This window comes from Geotrypetes seraphini, chromosome 2, assembly GCF_902459505.1.
Source record: "Geotrypetes seraphini chromosome 2, aGeoSer1.1, whole genome shotgun sequence".
Taxonomy (NCBI): Eukaryota; Metazoa; Chordata; class Amphibia; order Gymnophiona; family Dermophiidae; genus Geotrypetes; species Geotrypetes seraphini.
In genome coordinates this window covers 80,191,721-80,218,412 of record NC_047085.1, presented here as the reverse complement: position 1 = coordinate 80,218,412, position 26,692 = coordinate 80,191,721, and the positions used below count along the sequence as shown (strand labels likewise).

The 26,692-nt window shown below is 42.6% G+C and overlaps 1 protein-coding gene across 1 annotated transcript in view; it reads left to right on the top strand.

The window, feature by feature from the left end:
* SLC26A7 (solute carrier family 26 member 7) overlaps positions 1 to 26,692 on the top strand; it is a 178,562-nt gene that overhangs the window by 42,291 nt on the left and 109,579 nt on the right. Inside the window, exons 4-5 of the mRNA XM_033933334.1 lie at positions 4,723 to 4,887; positions 7,887 to 8,039. Of these exons, the coding sequence (XP_033789225.1) occupies positions 4,723 to 4,887; positions 7,887 to 8,039 (318 nt within the window). The remainder of the gene's footprint in view (positions 1 to 4,722; positions 4,888 to 7,886; positions 8,040 to 26,692) is intronic.

Genomic DNA, 26,692 nt, shown 5'->3' with positions numbered 1-26,692 from the left:
CATGTGATGGAATATTTATGAGACAGTCAAAAAAAAAAAAAAAGAATGACCTGAATATGAATGTCATGGCTTGGGTCCAGCAGCAGGAATAACTGTAAATCTTGTGTTAATACCCTTTGCTTACTGACCTGCTCTTGTGCAATTCCTATTCATATCTACTGGAGCAAACATTTAAAACCTTTCCAGGATTTGGGAAAAATTGCAAACCGAGCTATGGCTATGGCAGCAAGGAAGGTGGAAGATGCTGAACATGGAGGGAGGATGTAGGGAAGGGGAGATGAGAATCTGGGTACCTTGGAGTTGATGCTGAACTACTGGAGGGTGGAGAATAGTACCTTCAGCTGTGTATCTGCCTCCCCCCCCTCCAGGAGTGGTTCTAAGTTTGCTTAGCATGTCAGATACCCTTGAGTTGGTCTTGTCAATCAATATCAAAGATTTAATTTTGTATGACAATACAGTATTAAGCTATCTCCTCAACTACTTCCTGCAAAGTTCTTAACTGGGTTGAGGTGAACCTGGGTCCCCGTCTTTGTGGCTTTTAAGCTGGGTGGGCATGGTGTCCTACTTTTTCTTATTTTCCTTTGTCTGCTATTCCTCAAGTCTGAAATTCAGCAGGTTGTGTTGGGGCTTCACAAGATGGAAAACAAGATAACAGAATCCTTCTTAGAACTCTGTCTAAAAATAACTGCTATCTACTATACCTATAATGAAGCAGAGGAAGTATCAGAAGAAGAGTGTAGTCTTGGAACACACTAAAGAATTTGAGACAGAGACAACCAGACTCAGGAGAAGATTGTGTTTAGTTATGCACTGGGGCTGATATAGTAAGCTGTGTATTAGAACCTTTGCTTTGAGCTTCAGCACAATTTCCTCTTGCATGTGCTAAAAAATGTTTACCCCTCCCCCCCAGTGCACTAACTCCCCTCTTTTACTAAGGTATGCTAAACGATTAGTGTGCACTAATTGAATTAACGCACGCTAAATGCTAACGTGTCCATAGACTAACATGCACACGTTAGCGTTTAGCATGCACTAAATCGATTAGTGCATACTAATCGTTTAGCGCACCTTAGTAAAAGAGGGCCTTAATTAATGGCATGAAAATTACTGTTAATCCAAAACAATTGGTAAGAGCTTTTGTCTCCCGATGAGAATAACACTAGCGTCTAAAATACATAGAAAAATACTACTAATAATAATGATGGGATTTCAGTACAGGCTCAATCTACCCTTCAATTCGCATTTAGCCCCAGGCAAGTGTTTATTGATGTCTAGCACCAGACAGGTAAGGTCTAAATAAACACGGCCCCATACGTCATAACATCACTAAATTTCTAGGAAATACGATACGCTTGCAGGACTTATTGCTTCCCGTCTTGATTGAGCAAACTGGTTGCTTTTTCGTCTTTCCAGTATTTTCTCCTCCTGGTGAGCGGACTGCTGGGCACGATGGACCTCAGGTCTGACCCAGCGGAGGCATTGCTTATGTTCTTATGAAGATTCCGAAACATGGCTTTGTCGAGTGGAGATAGAGTGGCAATATGAACTCGAGGGGATCCAGCTAAGTTGAACTGCACTTTAGTTGCTTGATTTCAAACTATGACTATTGTGTTTTTCATTATTATTATTTTTTGTTATATTTATGTTTGCATTTTGGGGGTTTAAAGCACCTTTTCAGCTCTTTCCTCCTGCTTTGAATTTACACTCAGCGTTATATATTTATTCATATCATATTTCCTTGAAATTTAGGGATGTTATGATATACGGGGCAGTGTTTATTTCGACCTTAACGGTCTGGTGCTAGACATCAATAAACACTTGCCTGGGGCTAAATGCGAATCGAAGGGTGGATTGAGCCCGTACTAAAATCCCATCATTATTAGTAGTAGTATTTTTCTATAGTATTTTAGATGCTGGTGTTATTCTCATTGGGAGGCAAAAGCTACTACCAATTGTTTTGGATTAGTTCTCTATTATATTGGTGACAAATTACTGTGACATAAAAAAATATGTGCAGACAGAACAAAATGTGCATGCTGCAGTTTTCTGCTTCAGGAAGAAACCCCATTTGTTTATTTTGCTTTTCTCTTGCTGCATGAGTTAGTTTACTCCTGGCATAATTCTGCACAGCTGCACAATGCAGAATTTCCACAGAATTGCACAGATGCACAGAATCTCGACTGTGTCAGCATCTTCGGGAAGAGTGGGCAAACAAATGGCAAATGTGCTTTTAACATAGAAAAATGTAAGGCCATGCATATAGGGAAAAGGAACCCAAGGTACAGCTACAAAATGGGGGGAACATTGCTGGGGGAGAGTAATCTTGAAAAAGATTTGGGTGTGCTGGTGGATACAACCATGAAATCATCAGCGCAATGTGCAGCGGCCTCGAAGAAAGCTAACAGAATGCTGGGCATCATTAAGAAGGGAATTACAACCAGGACAAAGGAAGTCATCATGCCACTGTATCGTGCAATGGTGTGCCTGCATCTAGAGTACTGCGTCCAATATTGGTCGCCGTACCTCAAGAAAGAGATGGCGATACTTGAGAGGGTCCAGAGAAGAGCTACGAAAATGATAAATGGCATGGAGGACTGTTCATACGCTGACAGGCTGGACAAGTTGGGACTCTTCTCCCTGGAAAAGAGGAGGCTTAGGGGAGACATGATAGAAACTTTCAAGATCATGAGGGGCATGGAGAAGGTAGACAAGGATAGATTCTTCAAACTACGGGGAACCACAGGCACAAGAGGGCACTCGGAGAAACTGTAAGGGGACAAGTTTAGAACCAATGCCAGGAGGTTCTTCTTCACACAGAGGGTTGTGGACACATGGAACGCGCTCCCGGAGGAAGTGGTCGGGCAGAGTATGCTACGAGGATTCAAAGAGGGATTGGATGGATTCCTGAAGGATAGGGGGATTGAGGGATACAGATAAGGGTAGATAAGAGTATGGAAAGAGTAAAGATAAAAACAAGGGGGCTATAGGGCTAAATCAAGTAAACATGACAGGTCATGGACCTGATGGGCCGCCGCGGGTGCGGACTGCTGGGCGTGATGGACCTCTGGTCTGACCCAGCGGAGGCAAATTCTTATGTTCTTATGTTCATGGTATCGGCAGCAATTCCCACATACTGCCTGCTGCTAACCCAGAAGTCTCTCTGCAACAGAGCTTACAATCTAAACAGCCAAGACAGATGTCATAGATACAGTTAAGGGGAATGGATAATCAGCAGGCTGGGTTGGAGGGCAGAGGGTTAAGGATTGAAGGCTATATCAAAGAGGTGGGTTTTCAGTCTGCTTTTAAACAAGGGAAGGGGCCTGACGGACAAACTCTGGTAATTTATTACAGGCAAAGGGGGCATCTAGATGAAAGGAACAAAGTCTGGAATTGGCAGTAGAGGAGAATGTTAAAGTTAAGAGCAGCTTATCTGAGGAATGGAGTTCTCTGGGTGGTGTATAAGGAGAGAGAGGTGAGGAAGGATATTGGGGGGCAGCAGAATGGACACACTGGTAGGTGAGCAATAAGATCTTGAACTGTATGCGATGGCAGATAGGGAGCGAGTGTAATGACTTAAGGAGAGGGGTGACATGAGCGTAGCGAGGTTGGTAGAAGATGAATCGTGCATCAGAGTTTTGCACAGATTGCAAGGGGAGAGGTGACACTGTGGGATACCAGTTAGAAGTAGATTGTAGTAATCTAAGTGTGAAGTTACGAGAGCATGGACAAGGATCCGGGTAGTGTGCTCAGAGAGGAAGGACCAAATTTTGGTGATATTGAAGAAAAAGAAGTGACAGGTCTTAGCAGCTTGTTGAATGTGCGTAGAAAATGAGAGGTCAGAATTGAAGACCACTCCAAGGTTGCGAGCAGAGGAGACTGGAACAATGACAGTATTATTTACTGAGATGGAGAAAGGAGAAGGAGGAGCAGAGGGTTTAGAGGAAAGAGGAGCAGCTCAGTCTTAGATATGGATCGATTTTTCACTCTGTCAAAAATTACAAAGACTAGGGGACACTCAATGAAGTTACAGGGAAATACTTTTAAAACCAATAAGAGGAAATTGTTTTTCACTCAGAGAATAGTTATGCTCTGGAACGCATTGCCAGAGGTTGCGGTAAGAGCGGATAGCGTAGCTGGTTTTAAGAATGGTTTGGACAATTTCCTGGGGGAAAAGTTCATAATCTGTAATTGAGAAAGACATAGGGGAAGCCACTGGAATGTTGCTACTCTCTGGGTTTTGGCCCGGTACTGGTGACCTGGATTGGCCACCGTGAGAATGGGCTACTGGCTTGATGGACCATTGGTCTGACCCAGTAAGGCTATTCTTATGTTCTTATTTATCTGGTTATATTTTATAATGCTTTATCATTAATAGCTGAAAGAGGTTAACAACTTAAAAATAAGTATGCTGTACAATGGTAGGACATCTTATCTTCACAAACATAAGACAACAAAATGTGCTTTTTATTCTCACGAAATGGCTCAGAGCAGTGCCAATATTTGCATAAATCATGTGCATATTAGTTTATATGAAACCAGCAGCAAGATAATAACTGATATTAAAGCAATCATAAAAAATAAACAGCAAAGTCAATTTGTTTAAATGGCTTTTAAATGCATGTTAGTGTTTTCCTTGAATGGCATTTGCCAATGCTGTCATACTGCTAATAAGAATGTATCTTTAGTTTTTGTAATCTTTTGAACATATTGTTGTTTTCCCAGGTAGTAATGTTTATATTGAATGCAGGCAGCGCAACTTTCTTGTTGCCGGAGCCGGTGTTAAGCTCAATGACAACAGGAGCAGCTACGCATGTGGTGACATCCCAAGTGAAGTATCTGTTGGGAATTAAAATGCCATATATATCCGGACCACTTGGAATGTTTTATGTGAGTTATATTTGACTAATAATATTCAGTCAATCATTTATTGCAGGTTGATTATATTCACTGGTGAAAAAAAAAAAAAAAAAAGAGATTCATTTCCACAACACTCTGCTGTTCTGCACTTGGAAATTCTTTAAAGTGCAAAACTTCTGTGGTAATTGTAGGGGGAATTCCTTGAACTTGGTGGAAGGCATCTGTGCTGTTAGCATGGGCAGTAATAATAGTATGCATTTTCCTTAAAGAGTATGCATTGTCTTACGGATTTTATATATCGTAGGCAGCAGAATGCTTTTTTGTTGGGGGGGGGGGGTACAAAGGCTCCACCCTAGCCCCAGCAGGATTCTGTGGCATGACCTCTCTCTCCAGCTCCTGACTCTCCCACCTACGTTCCCTGGTCACTGTAATTTTAAATCACCATGCAGCGTCAACAAGCAGATCTGCCCTAGAAGTCTTTTTTCTGCAGTGATGCTATGCGGTGGCTGCCCAAAGATTTAAAATTGCTGTGACTTGGAGGAGATGGGTAGGGGAGCAGAGCCATAACTGATTATGACTGCCAATTTTTGGGGAGGCCATGGCCCCTGTGGTCTCCCCCGATCTGACGCCTATGTATATGGTGCCCAAATTTGTGTGTGCTCCTAAGATGCATATGCAGATTAGTAGCATAATGAGCTCTGAATAATCAATAATTGGGTAATAACAACCAATTATTGAAAAGATATAAATAGGATGGAGTCGGTCTAAAGAGCTTCTACAAAACTGGCTAATGGTATTTGCCATAAAACATATGGGGACAAACTTAGAGACCTCAATATGTATACTCTGGAAGAAAGGCAGAAGAGAGGGGACAGTTAAATTTTTCCATGGCATTAATATACAGGAAGTGAGCATTTTTCAAATGAAGGAAACCTCCAAAATGAGAGGGCATAGGATAAAGTTAAGAGGTGATAGGCTCAGCAGTAATCTAAGGAAATAATTTTTTCAGAAAAAGTGGTAGATGCACGAAATAGTCTCCCTGTAAAGGTGGTAGAAACAAAGACTGTGTCTGAATTCAAGAAAGCATGGGTCAGGCATGTGGGATTCCTTAGGGAGAGGAAGTAGTGGATGCTGCAGATGGGCAGATTGGATGGGCCATTTGGCCTTTATCTGCCATCATGTTTCTAATTGATACCCATCTGGCTGTGCATGGTTTAATAAGGTAGGGTGCCTGACACCCAAAGGATGTATCTAAAAAGGAGGCCTGACCATGGGAGGGGCATGGGCAAATCAGGGACATTCCAAATGTAGTGCACATATTTACAGAATATGGGGTCAGTGCATCCAACCTGGGGGGGGGGGGGGGAGGGGCAGCATTTACACTAGGTTTCAGCAGGCATAAGTCCGGCATCCAAAGTTTGCACTTAGTGCTGACCTTTTCTGGTACCCGCTTTGAGTGTGATTTATAGAATTTCCCCTTAGTGCAGAAAGGGCGCAATCTTCCCCAGTAGTGCACATACGCATCATAGTTCACGCGTGCGTTATGTATTATGCCTGTGTGAGCTATTGGGAAAAGTGTGTACACTCTTTAAGAAGAGTAACACCCTCTTTTATTCTGTAGGAAATGTGCACCCTCATGACATTTGATTTGGGACAAAAAAAAAAAACCTTGAAAAAAATGACCTAAAAATTGTATGGCTACCCAGGATATTCAAGGTCGGATCAATGCCAGCATGGGGCAATGAATATCCTGGTTTTCACTGGCTGGCTCAGCACTAACCAGGTATTGACTAGCCCCTAAAGATAGGACATCTATTTATGAGGACTTATGTCTGCACTAACCTAGCCCAGTCAATGCTGAATTTCAGGGAATAACTTTGACCTGCTACCGAAATGCTCCCAGAATGCCATGAGATAGCTGGCTCGCGGTTATACGCTAACAATGAATATTCAGTGGAGTTAATCGATAATGGGCTATCGCCGACTGGTCAAATCATTTTCAATATTGGAGAAATAATCTTTTAAAGTGTAAATGTATTTTTTAAATAATATATATCTGCTATAGAATTTTATTAAATAGTGCCAAATAAACACAGGTTAACTAGCTTAATAGCCTGGTTGAAGCCTAGCAGTGTGAACAGTTGACTGCTCATATGAAATCTTTAACCTTCACATGAATTTAAGGTAATTTATGAACTTAAATTCTGCTTTTTCCATCACAGACAGTGCAAACTCGATTACAGATAATTCTGTTTGCATCTGATTTTAGTGTTTTTATTAATGGAAATAGTACACAGGCTTCTATATTATCCAGTTTGGCACCGGAACCTCTGAGCACATGACCTGCAAATCTCATTTGAATACGTTTATTTGATGTCACTCTCAGTGTTTGCTTGTAGTAATCAGCACTAGGAGCCTACTCATTGGCAAGAGGTGCCTGAGAATTTCAGTAATACGTGTAATGCTGCAGAAAGGGAGAAAGTCTACGAATGATCAGTTTATTGTTGTTCTCTTTCACTGCTTGCCCTGAATCGGTAGTATGGAATATTGCTACACCTTGGGTTTTGGCCAGGTACTAGTGATCTGGATTGGCCACTGGGAGAACTGGGCTTGATGGACCATTGGTCTGACCCAGTAAGGCTATTCTTATGTTCTTACATTGGATGAATGGCAAATAGTGTGTAAACATCTTTTTGTCTTCTGCAAAACTCTTTTTCTAATCTTTGATAGAAATAAATGAAAATAATTTTGGGACAATCAATCTGTTTTGCCAGATCTTTCTAATAATTCCTCAGAGTATTTGCTTTCTCTTTTATGTAGAAGAACCTTTTAGTGACAGAGACATCATGGCATAATGTGGGTGACTGTCCAGTACTGACTTTTGATGAATGCTTAGGCTTTCAAAAATACTTACTGTACAGAGTTAAACAAGCAGAGCTAAGTTCAGTTAAGGCTATCTCCCGGTATTAAGCAATCTGCTTTCCAGCCTTATTTTTACCTCTAATATTTTTGTTATTGTTTAATTATAGATTTATGCCTACGCATTCAATAACATCAGATCAGTTCGACTGGAAGTCTTTCTTCTCTCCCTGCTAAGCATCGTGGTGCTTATTGCCATCAAACAGCTGAATGAACAGTTCAAAGAAAAAATTAAAGTTGTTATTCCAGTAGAGCTGGTTTTGGTAAGTATAAATCCTATAAGTATAAATCTTTCTTGCACTGCTTTTCATCGTTTGAGTAAAATGTCAGTGTACATGAGCCAGAGTTACCTTAGGAGAAAAGGTGAAGGTAGGCTGTCCTGAGTTTGAGCATGCATTACCAAGAATTTTGGGAGTTGTAGTCACCCTGGCTTTTATTTTTTCTTGTAGATTGTTTGTCTATAGCAGTGACATTTGACTCTTAGAGGCAGACATCATTAAAGCCCCCTGGAAAGCTCACAAGTGTGCCTAAGCATTAATCTGTGATAGGAAATTCAAAATCACAGGGAAGTAACTCTGCCCAAAGTCCCAGCATTGATTTTGACCCTATCCGTTGTGTCCTGCCTGTGGCATTAGAAGCCACACACTGGGAGCAAGTAGAGAAACAGCTGAACAAACACAGGGCCAGATTCTCTAAGCTCTGACACAATAGTAAAAAAAAAAATTACTATGGTGGGAGCAATTTTTGTTTTACTGGCAATTCTCAACACAATAGCATGCAAATTATATGCATGCTATTTGTGTGGAGAATTGCCAGTAAAAGTGGGGAGGAACTGTGCCTGGCACTCGCTCAGCACTCGCTCAGCTCCTCCCTTCTGTCAAAAATAAAAAAATAACACAATAAACAAACCACATGCCCACGGTTGCTGCTCTCCCTGCCTAAAGAGCTGGATAAAACAAAGCATTGATTTAAGATCTGACATCTTGGGTTGTAAAACTCCCATACAGGTTATATATATTTTATGTGAAGGAATAGTATAATGGTTGGTGCAGAGGCCTGAGAACCAGGGGAACAGGTTTGATTTCCACTGCAGCTCCTCCTGACTCTGGGCAAGTTATTTAACCCTCCGTTGCCCCAGGTACAAAATCAATACCTGTATATAATAGGTAAACCACTTTAATTGTAAGCACAGAAAGGTGATAAGTCCTATCCCTCTTCCCTTTGTAGACACATGTTTGCATTACGTATATTTGTTGTTCTCTGCTGTGAGAATTTATTTTGTGAAACCACAAGTGGATTATCAAATGGCACAATACGCAAATCTAAAAGTAAGCTGGACTAAAAGGATTTTCCACCTCTGCTACAAATAAGAACATAAGAATTGGACTGAGAGAGTAGACATTTCGCAAGAAATATTTATGGCTGATTAACCCTCATTTCGCCCACTATTAAATCGTGTCTCAATGTGGTATCATCATAGGCTGATTAGTTAACCAACAATTTTTTTTTGACTAGAATAAAAAAAGCAAAATGTCCTTCAATAGAAAGAAATCTGTTATAGCAGCTGTCTGATTTGTGGGCATATGGCACATAGTGGTAATGTGCTGATAGCATTAATAATATATGTCTGTTACACTAAGGGCTCCTTTTACTAAGGTGCGCTAGCATTTTCAGCATTAGCTACATTGCCCCACGCGCCAACCCCGTACTAATCGCCAAAAACTAAGGCCAGCTCAATGGAGGCGTTAGCGTCTAGCGCGCGGGGCATTGCAGCGCACGTTAAGCACGCGCTAAAACCGCTAGCGCAGCTTAGTAAAAGGAGCCCTAGAGGAATCTACTGTTCCTCTGGAATAAAACACGCAGCTTTCATATAGCATCCAGCAAATTAGTTGCTTAATTACCGGTAGATCAGAAAAACTAAATGCTGAATAGAACCAGATAAAATTAGGTAGACAAGTCAGGCATTCTAATTTATTAGTTAAATTTAACTGTTCTCAACACTGTCTAAGCTAAAACCATGCCCCAGAGTGCACCCAAGCATTGTCTCTAGATAATCAGTCCGGCCAGCAAATCAATGTGGTTGGTAGTGAGGAGGGAGAATTTTTAAAATCAAAGATTTGTCAGGGTAATTTTTAAAAAAATTTTTGAGTTGTCAAAATAATTATAAGGTATCAAAAATATATAGAGGAAATAAAGATAAATTTCAGCATATCGCCCACATTACAAAGTAGCTTAAATACAGTCCCCTGGATTCTACATATGTTGCGCACAATTCGATTACGGTAATAAGGCAACAACTAGAAATAATTGGGTGTGAGCAGCCAATTATTGCTGATAATTGGCTCCAATTAGGGTTTGCATGCGCATCTGAGTAAGCACTATTCTATAAGATGTGTGTGCAAATCCTACAGTGTGCATCTGTAAAGGGGGTGTGGGTATGGGCAGAGTAGGAGCGTTCACTATAGATTTGTGCAGTATTACAGAATTCAGGGATCTAAGCTTAACTTAAACGTAAATCCTAGTGCCCAAAAGTTGGATGTGTTATTCTAAAGTATAAATGGTGCCCAACTCAGGGTGCCGTTTATAGAATAGTGCTCAGCGTGCATTTTTTTTAACCATTTACTGAATCTATTCCAATGTCTAGCAAAGATAATTAAACATAGTAACATAGTAAATGACGGCAGATAAAAAGACCTGAACAGTCCATCCAGTCTGTCCATTAGTTATTCTCATTAAAAATACATGATTAAGGGGTCCTTTTATTAAGGTGTGCTAATCAATTTAGCACACGTTAAAGATTAGCGCAAGCTAAATGCTAAGGCGCCCATAGAATATAATGGATGCCTTAGCATTTAGCATTCATTAAATCAATTAGCGCGCCTTAAAAAGGACCCCTAAATTAACTCGTCTCTTCTTTGATATTTCTGGGCCATAGACTAAAGTCCACTTGGTATTGTCCTAGGTTCCAACTGCTCAAGTCGCCATCTAAGCTCACTCCAGCCTGTCCAAACCATCCCGTTGTTTGCAGGATATCTACTGGAAAGTCTGTCCAGTAATGTTCTCATGTTCCAAGTTAGTGGAGTTCCCATTGATGCCCTCCCCAGCCCATCTTACACCGAATCACCATATAAGGGATACAAACAATATAAGTTTGTCCAATACTGGCCTTAGGTCCAAATTCACTAAGCAAACCGATTGTGTACCGATCTATTTGTGACCCCTTAGTGACCCCTGTCACTTAGGCCCCTCCCTGCGCATCAGATGATGCATTGGGGCATGGCCTAAGGATGCACTTGTCGGCGGAGGAGGCCTGGAGCAGGAGGGAATGAGCACCCTTCCTGCTCCCAACGATTCTTAAAGGTAGGGGGGAGCAGGTGGGTCGGACCTGGCCATCCGTCTGTCCATCCGTCCTGCCAGCCTAGCCTAGCTTTTGTAAAACATGCAAAATATCTGCCCGATTAAAAAAAAAAATTATAAGCCCTGACAGCAGTGACAGGAATCTGCTTCTCCTGTCACTACTGTCAGGGACTGCGCATAAGCGGGGATCGCACATTTGCAATCCCTGCTCGCAAATGGGGGCGTTCTTCCGATTGCCCCCATTTGAATATGACTGATTTGTGAATCAGTTGGACCTGCCCGAATCAGAAACGGATTGTTCCGATTTGGGCAGGTTAGTGAATCTAGGCCAAAGTTCTTTAATTTATACCATTTGTTTTCTAATTAGAGATCTTCTGTGTTCATCTCATGCCTTTTTGAATTCCATCACTGTTTTCCTTTCCACCACCTCCCTTGGTAGGGCATTCCAGGCATCCACCATCCACCACCCTCTCCATGAAAAATAATTTCAAGCAAGAGCACAACGGACAATATGAAACACGACCTACTCCTATTGGAGCAATGGTCTAGGACCTGGCAACTGAGCTTCAATGCCAAGAAATGCAAAGTCATGCACCTTGGCAGCCAAAATCCATGCGAGACTTACACCCTAAATGGCGAGATCCTAGCAAGGACTGTTGCAGAACGGGACTTGGGGGTAATCATCAGTGAAGACATGAAGACTGCCAATCAAGTGGAGCGGGCTTCATCTAAGGCTAGGCAGATCATAGGATGTATACGTAGGAGTTTTGTCAGCCGCAAGCCTGAAGTCATTATGCCATTGTATAGATCCATGGTGAGGCCTCATCTGGAATACTGCGTACAATTCTGGAGGCCTCATTACCGCAAGGATATACTGAGGCTTGAGTCAGTCCAGCGAATGGCCACCCGGATGGTCTCGGGACTCAAGGATCTCCCGTACGAGGAACGGCTGGATAAATTACGGCTATACTCACTCGAGGAACGCAGAGAGAGGGGAGACATGATCGAGACGTTCAAATACCTCACGGGCCGTATCGAGGTAGAAGAAGATATCTTCTTTTTCAAAGGTCCGACGGCGACAAGAGGACATCCATGGAAAATCAGGGGCGGGAAATTGCACGGCGACACCAGGAAATACTTTTTCACCGAAAGAGTGGTTGATCGCTGGAATAGACTTCCACTTCAGGTGATCGAGGCAAGCAGCGTGCCTGATTTTAAGAAGAAATGGGATCGTCACGTGGGATCTCTGCACAGAGATAAATAGGGGAGGGTCATTGGGGTGGGCAGACTAGATGGGCCGCGGCCCTTATCTGCCGTCTTTTTCTATGTTTCTATGTTCTAACATTATTTCTAAAACCAAGCTAATGTATAGAAAAGGGTATTAAGTGCAGCTATATTACCAGAAGCCTATATTTAAACTATCCACTGTCTCTGGCACTACCCTGCAAACTATCAGTCGGCGCACCCCACCCCAATTCCAGAATCTCCTCTCTCTCTTCTTCTTCTTTCCATCCTCCCATCTAGCATTCCCTTTCTTTTTAACCTCTAATATTCAAATATCATGCTAGATTTTAAGTAGAAGATATGGTTTTAAAAAAATTCCAGTTACTAAGGGCTCTTTTTATCAAGCCACACTAGCGGTTTAACGTGTGTAATAGCGCGTGCTAAACTGAGGGACGCACTAGCCGCTACTTCCTCCTCTTGAGCAGGCGGTAGTTTTTGGCCAGCGCGGGGGATAACGTGTGATGAAAAGTCACGCGCGTTAATCCCGCTAGCGCGGCTTGATAAAAGGAGCCCTAAATCTTGTTTTCAGATTAGTCTGCTTTATGTTAAAAAATTATATACTATAGCAAAACATCTTTTATTGACTTCTTGTATAAGTTAATGTATTTGATTGTAATAACATGGTAAATGTGAGTTTGAGTTTTTAATATACAGTGGTGCCTCGCATAACGGCCGCCTCGCACAGCGAACGCTGCGCACAACGAACTTCTTGTCTTGATCCGTACAACGGACTTCGTTTCACACAACGAAGTCGCCCGAGCTGCATCGCTTAACTGGCGCTACATATTTTAAACCTCCCCCCGCCGCCACCGCATATTTTTAAACCTCCCCCCGCCGCCACCGCATATGTTTAAACCTCCCCCCGCCGCCACCGCATATGTTTAAACCTCCCCCCGCCGCCACCGCATATGTTTAAACCTCCCCCCCGCCGCCTCCGCATATTTTTAAACCTCCCCCCCGCCGCCTGGGCCTGCGCTGATCTCTGAATGGCTGCAGTCAGCTCTCGCGGGACTCACAAGAACTAACTGCAGCCAGCTCTCGCGGGACTCACAAGAACTAACTGCAGCCATTCGGAGATCGGCATGGGCCCACACAGGCATGCAGAGGAATTGCTCCTGATCTCTGCGCTTCTGGCCTGTACGCCACTGGCTGGGAAAGATGGGAGGAATTAAAAAAGGTACTGGGGAGTATGTGGGGGGTGATTATAATACACAGCAAGGATCAACAAAACCCCTGTCTCCCCTCCCCTTCACATATATCCCCTCTATATCATGCTAACAGCTCTAACAAGGTAAATTTATCTTTTTTTATGTCATCTTAGCATATTTTATGCTACAGAACGAATTATTTTTTTTTACATGTATTGTTATGGGAAAATGCGTTTCACATAACGAACTTTTCGCATAACAAACTTGCTCCTGGAACGAATTAAGTTCGTTGTGTGAGGCACCACTGTATATTCTAAAAAGTGAAAGTTCCAGTCTGAAACCGTATATATTTTATTATACAGAGATTTAACAATATATTTTATTATACAGAGATTTAACATTTAGATACTTTAAATTAAGTACTGATCCCAAATAGGATATAAAATGTTTTTATGTTGCCAGTGGCAGCATAACACCTTTTTGTTTGGGGGGACCCAAGCTTCACCTCCCAAACTGATTTACATTTATTTATTCAGTTTTCTAAACTGTTCTCAGACCTCATAAAAAAGAAGAAAAGAGCATTCATCTCCTACAAACAATCAGGAAAGCAGGAATCTAGGGAAGACTATCTGGCCAAGTCAAAAACAGTCAAAACAGCAGTCAGAGAGGCCAAATTTCGAATGGAAGAGAATCTAGCGAAGAACATCAAAAAGGGCGATAAATCCCTCTTTAGGTATATTAGTGACAAAAACAGAAACACAGATGGAGTAAGCTTAGTAAGCTTAGGGATTACTTTGGGCTTGTTTTACTAAGGTGTGCTATGCTTTTTAGTGTGCGCTAAATGCTAACGCATGCATGTTAGTCTATGGACGCATTAGTGTTTAGCGCGTGTGTAGATTTAGCGCACGCTAAAATGCTTAGTGCACTTAGTAAAATGGGGTAAGTGTGTGAGATAGGTGCCATAAAATTAGGCCCGGTAAAATCTGGCCTAATATACCAGATGGGAATGTCTCTTTCACTGCTCCTACTCTGCCTCTAGTCTGGCTTCACTAAACTGGAAGTAGTTAGGCCCAGATTCACTAAAGATAGCGACTCAATCGCTATTGGCCGATTCTCTGGACGATTTAAAACAGTAATTGAGTCAGTGCTTCTGCCTGTATTTTTTATTTTTGTTTAATGACACAGATATTTTGCATGCCTCCTCCAGTGCAATGTGGGCCTTAGGCCCCTTCCTGGTGATCATGTGATGCATAGGGAGGAGCCTAAAGCCATGATTGGCTCAGGCACCTTGGGCTCCTCCCTTGGGAGGAGCCTGAGGTGCTGAGCCAATCAGGGACTTCCTTAGGGAGGAGCCTAAGGAAGTCCCTGACTGGCCACCAACTTACCAACATTGGAGTTGGCAAATGGCCATCTAAGCTAAGTGTTGCTGTTTCTTCTTTTTCTTTTTTAGAAATTTAGGTGTAACCTTTTGTACTAAATACAAATATATTACTTGAACTAGACTAGAGAGTTGCGTGGGGATAGAAATCCCACCCGTCCCCGCCAAAATCCAATCCGTCCCCACCCGTCCCCGCGAGGATTCCCTCCGTCCACACCCATCCCTGCGAGGAATCCCCTCCGTCCCTATAAACTTCAGAAATAGTTATTTCATTTAATTATGCTACTGAATTAAAGGCTCTGTTAGAGACTCATTTAATAAAGCAAAGACACTTTATTAATTTGGAAATATTAATTGAGAAGAATACATACTTTGTAAATGGGTTTCTACCAGAGCCTCTAATGTAAAAATACAATATAAATAAATACTCAGCTGTTGAGAACCCCCAAGCTGTCAGCTGAGGACTTCCTTTGCAGTTGGCCGGGGATCCCTTTTGCCAAGCTTGGCAGGCAGCAGTAGCATCCCTGAGTCACAGATGCTGGCACCTCAGTGGCTCATGGATGTTGCCAGCAACTGCTCTGCTTGGTGGAGGGGAGTTCTGGCCGTCTCTAGAGGAGGTCCTCTGCTGGTGGTGCTTGGGGATCCCCACCAGTCACAGCAAGGGTCAGCAAATACTTCAACACTGTAGAAATAAAACCAGAAATGCATTTCCTTTTCTTTTGAACACAATACAAAGACATCTGCTATATACATTTCTCAAAGCTAACATATTGAGTCCTCCCACCTTTGTTCAAGGTCTTTCTGTCTGTCTCATTTTCTTTGTCCTCCCTCTCCCCAGGGCCTGGCATCTCTCTCTCCTCAGTTCAGTGTGTTTCCCCTCTCTACCCCCTCTAGTCCAGCATCTGCTCTGTCTTCCCCCTCCCTTTTGGTTCAAGTCTGCATTCCAGCCCCTCCTCAAGGTCCTTTTCTGTCTCTCTCTCCTCTCTCCCCCACCTGTCTCTATGGGTTTACAGTCAACTAAACTCTAGGTTAAGTGGGATATTCAGTATTTAACAGACTATGGTGAATGGCATAAAGGAAGGATTGAGTTTTAAGCACAGTCCTATTGACTTTGGCAAGTTAAGTCTTGAATATCAGTCCTTCACTAGCTAAATGTTCACTCCAGCCACAGAATGTCCCCAACATACCCGGTTTTCAGTGACCCGGAGCCATTTAGGGACAGTGAAATTGCTTTGAATATCCCCCCCCCCCCCGAGACAACCACCTCTTTGGTGCTTACAACGAGCTTTGGAAATGCTTAAAATCACCAAACTTAGCCCTGAAACAAAAACACCCTAGGATTTAAAAGCTTATTTTCCTCTTAAAGCATGCAGTAAGGCAGCTCCTCCATTACTAGGCCCAGTGAACCGTCTCTATCCCTGAGCTCCTTGCGACCTGGATTACATAGCTTCCTACCGTTGGAATGGAAACAGATCCGGGACTAGAGCTTTGGTATCCCTGAGAGGTAATAAGCCCCTCCCCAAGCCCACACTCCTCCGCAGTGTTTCCATCCACAGGAATTTGTGTCAGAGGAGGCGGGGCGTGGCAGATGGAAGGCTGCGGGGCGGCCGCTGGTAGATTGTTGCCGGTGACCCACAGCAAGTTTGGAGCACTGCAGGGGAGGTGAGAAGAGGAAGAGAGGACCGGAAAAGTGAGAGGAGAGAGGGAAGTTATGATAAATGCAGGCTCCAAGGCACCGGAAAGAGGGTGACAGTGCGGAGCCTGTGCTTGAGAGGAGGGCTCTGCACCAGCTGAGCTGGTAGGGGGGACAGCCGGGCGCTCACTTAAATTAGCTGGGTGGAGCGTCCAGCTAAAAGGTGCTAGGGAGAACACTGCTCATCTTCCATTTCCTGCCTGCCCTGCCACAGCAGACATAACCGACCGGAAGTCTTCCGTAAGCCCTCCCAACGACGTCAGCGCTGACATCGGGGAAGACTGCCGGTCGGCTATGTGTGCTGCGGCAGGGCAGGCAGGAAATGAAAGATGAGCCTCGCGGCAGGGCAGGTAGGAAAATCAGATAAGCCTCGCGGCTCGAGTTGTATTGAACCCCGCGGGATCCTCAAGGCCATGAGGGGCGTCCCCACGGGATCCCCGTGACCCTAGGGGGTGTCCCCACAGGATCCCCATGAACCGAAGGGGAAACCCGCAGGATCCCCGCAGTTCCTGAGGGATTCCCGCCATCCTTGTTCCCGTGCAGCTCTCTAAACTAGACACCAATGAAGTTTATAATTAAGGACCGGAAGGAGGTTTGACGTAGATGATTATATGGCACTCAAAAAATCAAAGATATGAACTTGAAATAACATAAATGTTATAAGAGGTACTTCAACCTTCTAGTTAACATGTTATTTGGTAAAACCTTAAAGGTCTGGGTTGTTGTTTGAACAACTGCATTAGGATGTCATTGATGCTTGATTGATATTTCTATGAGTTTATCACATTAGTTTGTAAAAATATTTTTTGAATAATTGATATTCTATTATCCATAAGGACCCCCTCTTTTCTATTAAGGTAACACAGTTATCGACAGGCCTACAGCAGTTGGGTTTTAGGATCTTAAAACTTGATGCAAAATAGCTAATCTAATGTTAGTGAATAAATTGCTTGGCTATTTTGCATGGGGTTTTACAAATTTGCATGGCCAGATCGGAAAATGGGCGATCGAGGGGAAAAACAATCGGTGGGCCATTTTGTGAATCGGGTCAGTTAGCAACAATCGTTTAGCGACGATCGCTGACTTTAGTGAATTGGGGCCTTTTAAATCTGTGACTCAGAGGACCATGGGGGGATGGGGGGAAGGCAGAAAGGCAGCTGGAGGAAAGAGAGATGGGATGTGGAAGATGGACTTCCATAAAGCACACCACGTGGAGCCTGTTTGTGGAGTGCTTTGTGGACATCTCGTGTTTCTTTGTGGTAGCCTGGTCTTTTGCCTCTGTTCTTGGGACTGCAGTGGTCACAGCGGGTCCCTCCAGTGGCTTTGTGGATTGTATGTGGAAGAAGGAGACACAGAGGGAGGGGAAGATAAGGAAACAGAAAAGTAATAGGGAGAGAAGAAGGAGACACAGAAAAAGAAGGAATCATGGTTAGAGGAAGAGGATCAAGGATTGGGAAAGGGATGATCCCTTTGCACCCTAAACACCATTTGATCCCCCCCAATCTCTTTTACCCCATGCCTATTCTGATTTCCTCATTAATCACCCGAAGATCCCGTCTGATTCCCTCACTCTCCCCACAGTGGCTCTTTTCCTAATGAAAGCTAATTTTGTTGTAGACAATGCTGGTGATGTCTGTATGAGTAATAGCTGATTAGGTGACCTTGAGGGCTCCATATAGAATCAAGAAATCAACTAAATATCCTGGCCTTCCTGAGGCCACCTGGGACTTGCAGGCAGTGGAGCTGCCTATCCCTGATGTGTGTTATTGAAACAAACTTTTTAATCTGATTATTAATAGGTACATCATAGTTGTTTTTATATCTGGCAAAACAATCACTTGATACTACACATTAAGACAGTAAACAATAATTTTAGCACTGCTGAAAACTGTTAGATAATAGGTAATGGGAGGGAGAAAAGTAGTTAAAAATGTAATACATTGTACGTTATTGAGTCTCTCTGTTGTTCATTGAAACATATATGTCTTTGTATTTGTTTATGTCTCAGCATTGACATTATTTGTGTCTGTTTGATGCCTCAATAAAGATCTTCCTCAAATTATAAATAAAAGGCTGAATGAATTCATCTGTTTACTTGAAGCAAAGCTGGTAGAAATGAAACTCAGGACAATTTGTAACATATTGGCATAGATGAATTAAACTCACCTATCCGATCTGTGGGCGACCCGTGGCCGAGTCTTCTTCGGCGACCGATTCACTATGCCTCTTCATGCAAAGGCACACCCCACAGCGACCCCAGAGCGATCCTGATGCATGAGCTTGCTATCTACACAAGCGAGGTCAAAACAAGGAAGAAAGGGAGGAGGGGGGGGGCTTTAATGGAACAGAATACGCTTCTGCCCATCTGTCTTATCCCCAGTGGTGGAAAGCATGCATAAAAGGCAGTGAAAGAGGATGGAACAGATCACGCTGCAACAAGAAACAGAACATGCTTTTAACCCATGGGTTAAAACTGCGGGTTAAAACCGTGGGCTCGCACTTCAGGGAAGGGCGGCAGAGAGCAGGAGAGTCAGCAGGGACAGGGCAGCAATACACATTGGCTGCCAGTTGAACACAGGATTAGTTATAAAATCCTTCTACTTTCCTTTAAAACGCATCTAACTTCCCAAGGTTGAAGACCCGGTATATAAGTTTTAGTTTAGTTTAATCTAAGTAACCAACCCAAATTTATCAATAGCCTTCATATTCCCTATTGTACATCTAAAGTCCTTCGCTTTATGAATCAAAACCTCCATGCAGTCTCATCATTAAAGCATATTAACACATTATGGCTGAACAATTTCACAGTGACTGCACCATCTCTTTGGAATTCAATTCCCAATTACATTAGCAAAGAAACATCTCTGCTCTATTTCAAAACAATGCTTAAAAACATTTATATTCCAAAATCCTTTTGAAACATAACTGCCCTTATAAGGGCTAAATACTTATTGACATTTTTGTGAAATCCTCTTTCCTATTGTGTATCCCTTATTTGTTCTGTTTTCTTAAAATATTGTAGTTCTTCCCCTTTTTCCTTCTGTTTTTGTTCGTCCATTTATTGTCAATCTCTAACATTGTTATTCTATTTTATTGTACACCACTCAGAATTCTGATTCAGTGGTATAAAAATTTTTTTTTATAAACTTCAAACTTTAAAATGTTTTATTTTGTTGGTTTTATTTTTTTGATACTGGGATTTCAGGGCTGCAGGGCTGGTATTTCAGGGCGGCAGAGAGCAGGACAGTCAGCAAGGACATGAGTGACAGATCCTCAGCAATCTCTTCTTTTTGGATCAGCCAGCCCAATTGGTGTTCCTTCTTCAGTTTAGTCACCGCAGTGATTCCCAACCCTGTCCTGGAGGAACACCAGGCCAATCGGGTTTCCAGGCTAGCCCTAATGAATATGCATGAGAGAGATTTGCATTTGATGGAAGTGATAGGCATGCAAATTTGCTTCATGCATATTCATTAGGGCTAGCCTGAAAACCCAATTGGCCTGGTGTTCCTCCAGGACAGGGTTGGGAACTACTGGTTTAGTGAATCGCTGCCTTCCTACTTTGCATGCCATTTCCCCTCATTTGCATGTGCAGATTGAATTGGACAGAAGGTTAGTGAATCGGGTTAGGGTCAAAGAAGGCTTGCAAAGCTTAGTGAATCTTGCCCTTAGTATTTATTTATTGGGATTCATCCAAGGTGGGGTATATCAGGTACAGCTTGGTATAAAACTTATACAATAAGGCAAACCAACCATATAATAAAAATATGATAAATTATAGCAGAATAGAAATGATATAGCATAATATGATATTCACAATGTCAGAAGAATACAAATGAAACACCTCAATGGGCACACATTAAAACATTCAGGTAACATAGATATGATAAACTTCTTGTCCGCACAATACAAATGATACACTGAATAGGCACACAGAACAATTCAATAAAATAGATTTTAATGTTCATATTGACAGTAAATATTAATGAAGCATCTTAATAGACAGCAAGAACAATTGACACATAGGGAGACATATGGCCAGTAGGAAAATGGAGGTATTGATGCCCCTGTATAAGACTTTGGTGAGGCCTCATTTAGAATATTGTGTACAATTCTGGAGACCGCACCTTAAAAGATATAAAAAGGATGGAGTCGGTCCAGAGGAAGGCTAATATAATGGTACATGGTCTTCGTCATAAAGCATATGGGGACAGACTTATAGATCTCAATCTGTATACTTTGAAGGAAAGGTGATAGAGGGGAGGAATGATAGAGACATTTAAATACCTACGTGGCGTAAAGCACATGAGTTGAGTTTTTCATTTGAAAGGAAACTCTGGAATGAGAGGGCATAGGACGAAGTTAAGAGGTGATAGCCTCAGGAGTAATCTAAGGAAATACTTTTTTTACAGAAAGAGTGGTACATGTGTGGAACAGTCTCCCGTATAGGTGGTGGAGACAGAGACTGTGTCTGAATTCAAGAAAGCCTGAGATAGGCACGTAGGATCTTTTAGAGACAGGAAGAGATAATGGTTACTGTGGATGGGCAGACTGGATGGGCCATTTGGCCTTTATCTGCCATCATGTTTCTATGATTCCTACAGAGAGATAAGGTGAGTAGGGAAGTCATTGGGATAAATAGATGGGTGGAACAAGAGGGCACTCTCTAAAGTTAAAAGGGGATAGATTCCGTACAAATGTAAGGAAGTTCTTCACCCAGAGAGTGGTAGAAAACTGGAACGCTCTTCCGGAGGCTGTTATAGGGGAAAACACCCTCAAGGGATTCAAGACAAAGTTAAACAAGTTCCTGCTGAACCAGAACGTTCGCAGGTAAGGCTAGTCTCAGTTAGGGCACAGGTCTTTGACCTAAGGGTTACCATATGACTCCAGAAAAAAAAGAATGGATTGAGACATCCAGATTTTATTTCCATTGAAAACAATGGAAGTACAACCTGGATGTGTTCAATCCATCCTCCTTTTTCTGGAGCTGTTTGGTACAACCATAGTAACAGCAGTATACTGTACTGACCTAAGGAAGGAGGTTTTGGCTTCTAAAAGCTAATTGAAATATGTATTAGTCCAGCATTTGTTTATTATTCCATTTTCTGTTTTATTTGTGTGTGCTAATTTGCATGACTGGATTGGAAAATGGCGATCGAGGGGAAAAACAAGCGGTGGGCCATTTTGTGAATCGAGTCTGTTAGCAGCGATCGTTTAGTGACCGTTTAGTGATGATCGCTGACTTAGGTGAATCGGGGCCTTTTAAATCTTTGACTCAAGGGACCATAGGGGGATGGGGGGAAGGCAGAAAGGCAGCTGGAGGAAAGAGAGATGGGATGTGGAAGATGGATGTCCATAAAGCACACCACGTAGAGCCTGTTCGTGGTGTGCTTTGTGGATGTCTCATGTTTCTTTGTGGTAGCCTGGTCTTTTTGCCTCTGTTCTTGGGAATGTAGTGGTCACAGCGGGTCCCTCCAGTGGCTTTGTGGATTGTATGTGGAAGAAGGAGACACAGAGGGAGGGGAGGATAAGGAAACAGAAAAGTAATAGGGAGAGAAGAAGGAGACACAGAAAAAGAAGGAATCATGGCTAGAGGAAGAGGATCAAGGATTGGGAAAGGGATGATACCTTTGCACCCTAAATACCATTTGATCCCCCCCCCAATCACTTTTACCCCACGCCTATTCTGATTTCCTCATTAATCACCCGAAGATCCCGTCTGATTCCCTCACTCTCTCCACAGTGGCTCTTTTCCTAGTGAAAACTAATTTTGTTGTAGACAATGCTGGTGATGTCTGTATGAGTAATAGCTGATTAGGTGACCTTGAGGACTCCATATAGAATCAAGAAATCAACTAAATATCCTGGCCTTCCTGAGGCCACCTGGGACTTGCAGGCAGTGGAGCTGCCTATCCCTGATGTGTGTTATTGAAACAAACTTTTTAATCTGATTATTAATAGGTACATCATAGTTGTTTTTATATCTGGCAAAACAATCACTTGATACTACACATTAAGACAGTAAACAATAATTTTAGCACTGCTGAAAACTGTTAGATAATAGGTAATGGGAGGGAGAAAAGTAGTTAAAAATGTAATACATTGTACGTTATTGAGTCTCTCTGTTGTTCATTGAAACATATATGTCTTTGTATTTGTTTATGTCTCAGCATTGACATTATTTGTGTCTGTTTGATGCCTCAATAAAGATCTTCCTCAAATTATAAATAAAAAGCTGAATGAATTCATCTGTTTACTTGAAGCAAAGCTGATAGAAATGAAACTCAGGACAATTTGTAACATATTGGCCTAGATTCATAAGAACATAAGAACATAAACATCGCCTCTGCCGAGTCAGGCCATAGATCCATCATGCCCAGCAGTCCGCACCTGTGGCGGCCCCCCAGGTCCGTGACCTGTAAGTGATCCTTTACTTAAGACATTTTATCCTATATAGTACCCCTCTAACTATACCCTTCAATCCCCTTTTCCTTCAGGAACTTGTCCAACCTCTGAGTGGTGGATACCTATCCGATCCGATCTGTGGGCAATCTGTGGCTGAGTCTTCCTGGGCAACCAATTCACTACACCTCCTCATGCAAATTAATACGATTGGAGGCACACCCCACAGCGACCCCAGCGCGATCCTGATGCAGAGCGATCCTGATGCATGTGCAAATCATATTCTTTGCCTGTAGATGGTCTGTGCATGCGCTTGCTCTCTGCTCAAGCGAGGTCAAAACAAGGAAGGAAGGAAGGAAGGGAGGGGGGCTTTAATGGAACAGAACGTGCTTCTGCCCGTCTGTCTTATCCCCAGTGCTGGAAAGCATATGTAAAAGGCAGTGAAAGAGCATGGAGAATATGCTGCAGCCAGGAACAGAACACGCTTATAACCTGCGGGTTAATACCGTGGGGTTGCACTGCTAGGAAGGGTGGTAGAGAGCAGGAGATGTGTTTAAAATGTTTTATTTTGTTTGTTTTTTTGTTTTGATACTGGGATTTCAGGGCTGCAGAGAACAGGACAGTCGGCAAGGATGTGAGCGACTGGTCCTCAGCAGTCGCTTCTTTTTGCATCGGCCAGCCCAATCGGCATTTCTTCTTCAGTTTAGTGAATCACTGACTTCTATTTTGCATGCCATTTCCCCTCATTTGCATGTGCAGATTGGATCATACAGAAGGTTAGTGAATCGGGTCGGGGTCGGAGAAGGCTCGCAAAGCTTAGTGAATCTTACCCTTTGTATTTATTTCTTAGGATTCACACAAGGTGGTGTATATCAGGTACAGCTTGGCATAAAACTTATACAATGAGGTAAACCAACCATATAATAAAAATATGATAAATTTCATCAGAATAGAAATGATATAGCATAATATGATATTCACAATGTCAGGATCTTTTAGAGACAGGAAGAGGTAATTGTTACTGCGTATGGGCAGACTGGATGGGCCATTTGGCCTTTATCTGCCATCAGGTACTGTTAATATTTTTATCCCAACAATTTATTACTCTGCAGGTGTTATGAGATATGTTTATACCTTCTCAGTGCTATTTTTTTTATATACAGTATATATGAGAGTTGCTTGGGAATGTGTCATTCTGTGTGTGTGGGGGGGGGAGGAGGTGTCAGGAGAGACAGTCTGCTCCAGGTGCAGCCCATAAGGGGGTCCTCTGATGGCCAGCATCTTCCCCTTCCAGCAGCCCTAGCTGCAAGCTTCACAACTCACTGCTATGCCAGTGTTGGGTTTTCCTATCTGTTGGGTCCTATCTTCGTGGAAGTAGAAAGTAGGAAGGACTGGCAGAGAGGAAGGCCTGATGCCAGCCAGAGCAGTGAGTTATGAAAGCTGTTATTGCCAACAATGGAAGGCAAGTTTTTGGTGATTAGGGTGGGGTGACATAGAGATATATATAGAGAGGGGGGTATCCATCCAGAGGGGGGGAGAGGGGGGAGGTAAAAGAGAGGAAAAGGAAGACCAGGGAAGGGAGAGGAGAGAGAGAGATGCCAGATCATAAGGAAGGGAGGGAAGGATAGGAGGAATTGGAGATGCCAGACCATGGAGGGGGAGGGGGAAATGGAAGGAGAGGAAAGAGATGCCACGGCATGGGAGGAAGAAAGGGAAGGAAACAGATGCCAGACCATGAGGTGAAGTAAGATGGTGTAGAAAGAAGGAAGGAAGGAAAGGAGAAGAAAAAGATTCCAGAGCACGGGGGAAGGGTGGAGACAGAGAAGAGAAATTAAAATAGAGAGGGGATGAAGATGAAATGAATCAAGTATAAAGGAGAGAAGGAGCACAGGTTAGATGGAAGTGGGAGGCTTAGACAGTTTATGGAATGTGCAGTGAAAGAGGGAAGATGACATATGGAAGGGGGAGGCAGGGCAGATGCTGGATGGAAGGGGTAGAGAAAGAGGGCAGATGCTGGATGAAAAGAAAAGAATGCTCAAGAAAAGATAAGGAAAGCAGAAAGCAATTTTTTTGTTACTTTAGAATAAAGTAGAATTGTAGCTATATTGACAAACATTTATAAATAGAAAACCTCATCAAGGAGCTAGGTTACAATGTTCACATAATTAGTGGGGCATGAAATAATTAAACCCTAAGAGAGACAAAAAGGAGGGGAAGGAGTTATGGTAAAGTTAATATTTATGATTTCTAACCTCCATCTGTTGATCTGGTAGCATTGTTAGGAACAACAATGGAAAAATGAGTTGCAGGAAACTTATAAATAGGACATGAGTAGCATGTTTTACTTGCATTCCTGCCTTCCCTGGACACTTTTAAGAGGCATACAAATGCAACAGTTCTAGATATTCAGGAATCCATGGAAAAGCTGACCAGCTGGGCTTATTGAGGGTATCCAAGTAATGTAAGCATGCAGATGATACTGTGTGCCCATTAAACTATGGGAATAAAGTAGCAGAGGTATAGAAATGTTCAGAATATTTACCTTAAAACTTGGTAAGCACTAACCCATGCTAAAAATGGCAGCCTGTGGGAAACCCATGTGCAAATAACAGTGCATGCTACTTTATAGCACAGCTTAGCAAGAGATCCCATTGGCTTTTTAATCAAACTGTACTGATACTATTTCTGGATCAGTAATTTGGAACATAACTGAGAAAATTAGAATATTTAGCTTCTGAATTCATATTTTTAAAAAGCATTTTATTGTTTTAAGGAATGTCTTGAGTGGGCATAAAAGACATGTAAACATATGGGACCCAAAGAAGAAGGTACTGCCTTCAAAAGCTAGTCAAAAACTGAAGTTAGTTCAATAAAAGGGTGTCATCTTTTTTGTTTTATTTCTGTTTATTACTGTAAACTTATCTAAATGTAACTAACATGTGGTAAGAACTAGCCCAGGCTTACCACAGATGTCAGAGGGTGGTGGTTAATGGAATTTGCTCATAGGAAGGAAAGGTGAGTAGTGCAGTGCCTCAAGGATCAGTTCTGGGGATGATTCTGTTCAATATGTTTGTGAGCGATATTGCGGAAGGGTTGAAATGAAAAGTTTGCCTTTTTGCACATGATACCAAGATTGGTAACAGAGTGGACACACCGGAGGGAGTGGGAAACATGAATAAGAATCTGAAAAAGTTGGAAGAATGGTCTGATGTCTGGAAAATAAAATTCTATTCAAAGAAGTGCAGAGTGATGCCTTTGGGGAGCAGAAATTTGAAGGAGATGTATCTGCTGGGAGGCGAGAGGCTGATATACATGGATGGGGAGAGGGACCTTGGGATGATAGTGTCTGAGGATCTGAAGGTGACAAAGCAGTGTGACAAGGCAGTTGTTGTAGCCAGGAAGATGATAGGCTGTATATAGAGAGGTGTAACCAGCAGAAGAATGGAGGTGTTGATGTCCCTATCCAGGTCACTGGTGAATATTGTGTTCAGTTTTAGAGGCTGTACTTGGCCAAGGATCTAAAAAGACTTGAAGGGGTCCAGAGGAAAGCGACAAAAATGGTAGGAGATTTGTGCCAAAAGAAGTACAAGAGGAGAGGTGGCAGGGGTGATATGATACAGACATTTAAATATTTGAAAGATATTAATATAGGATCAA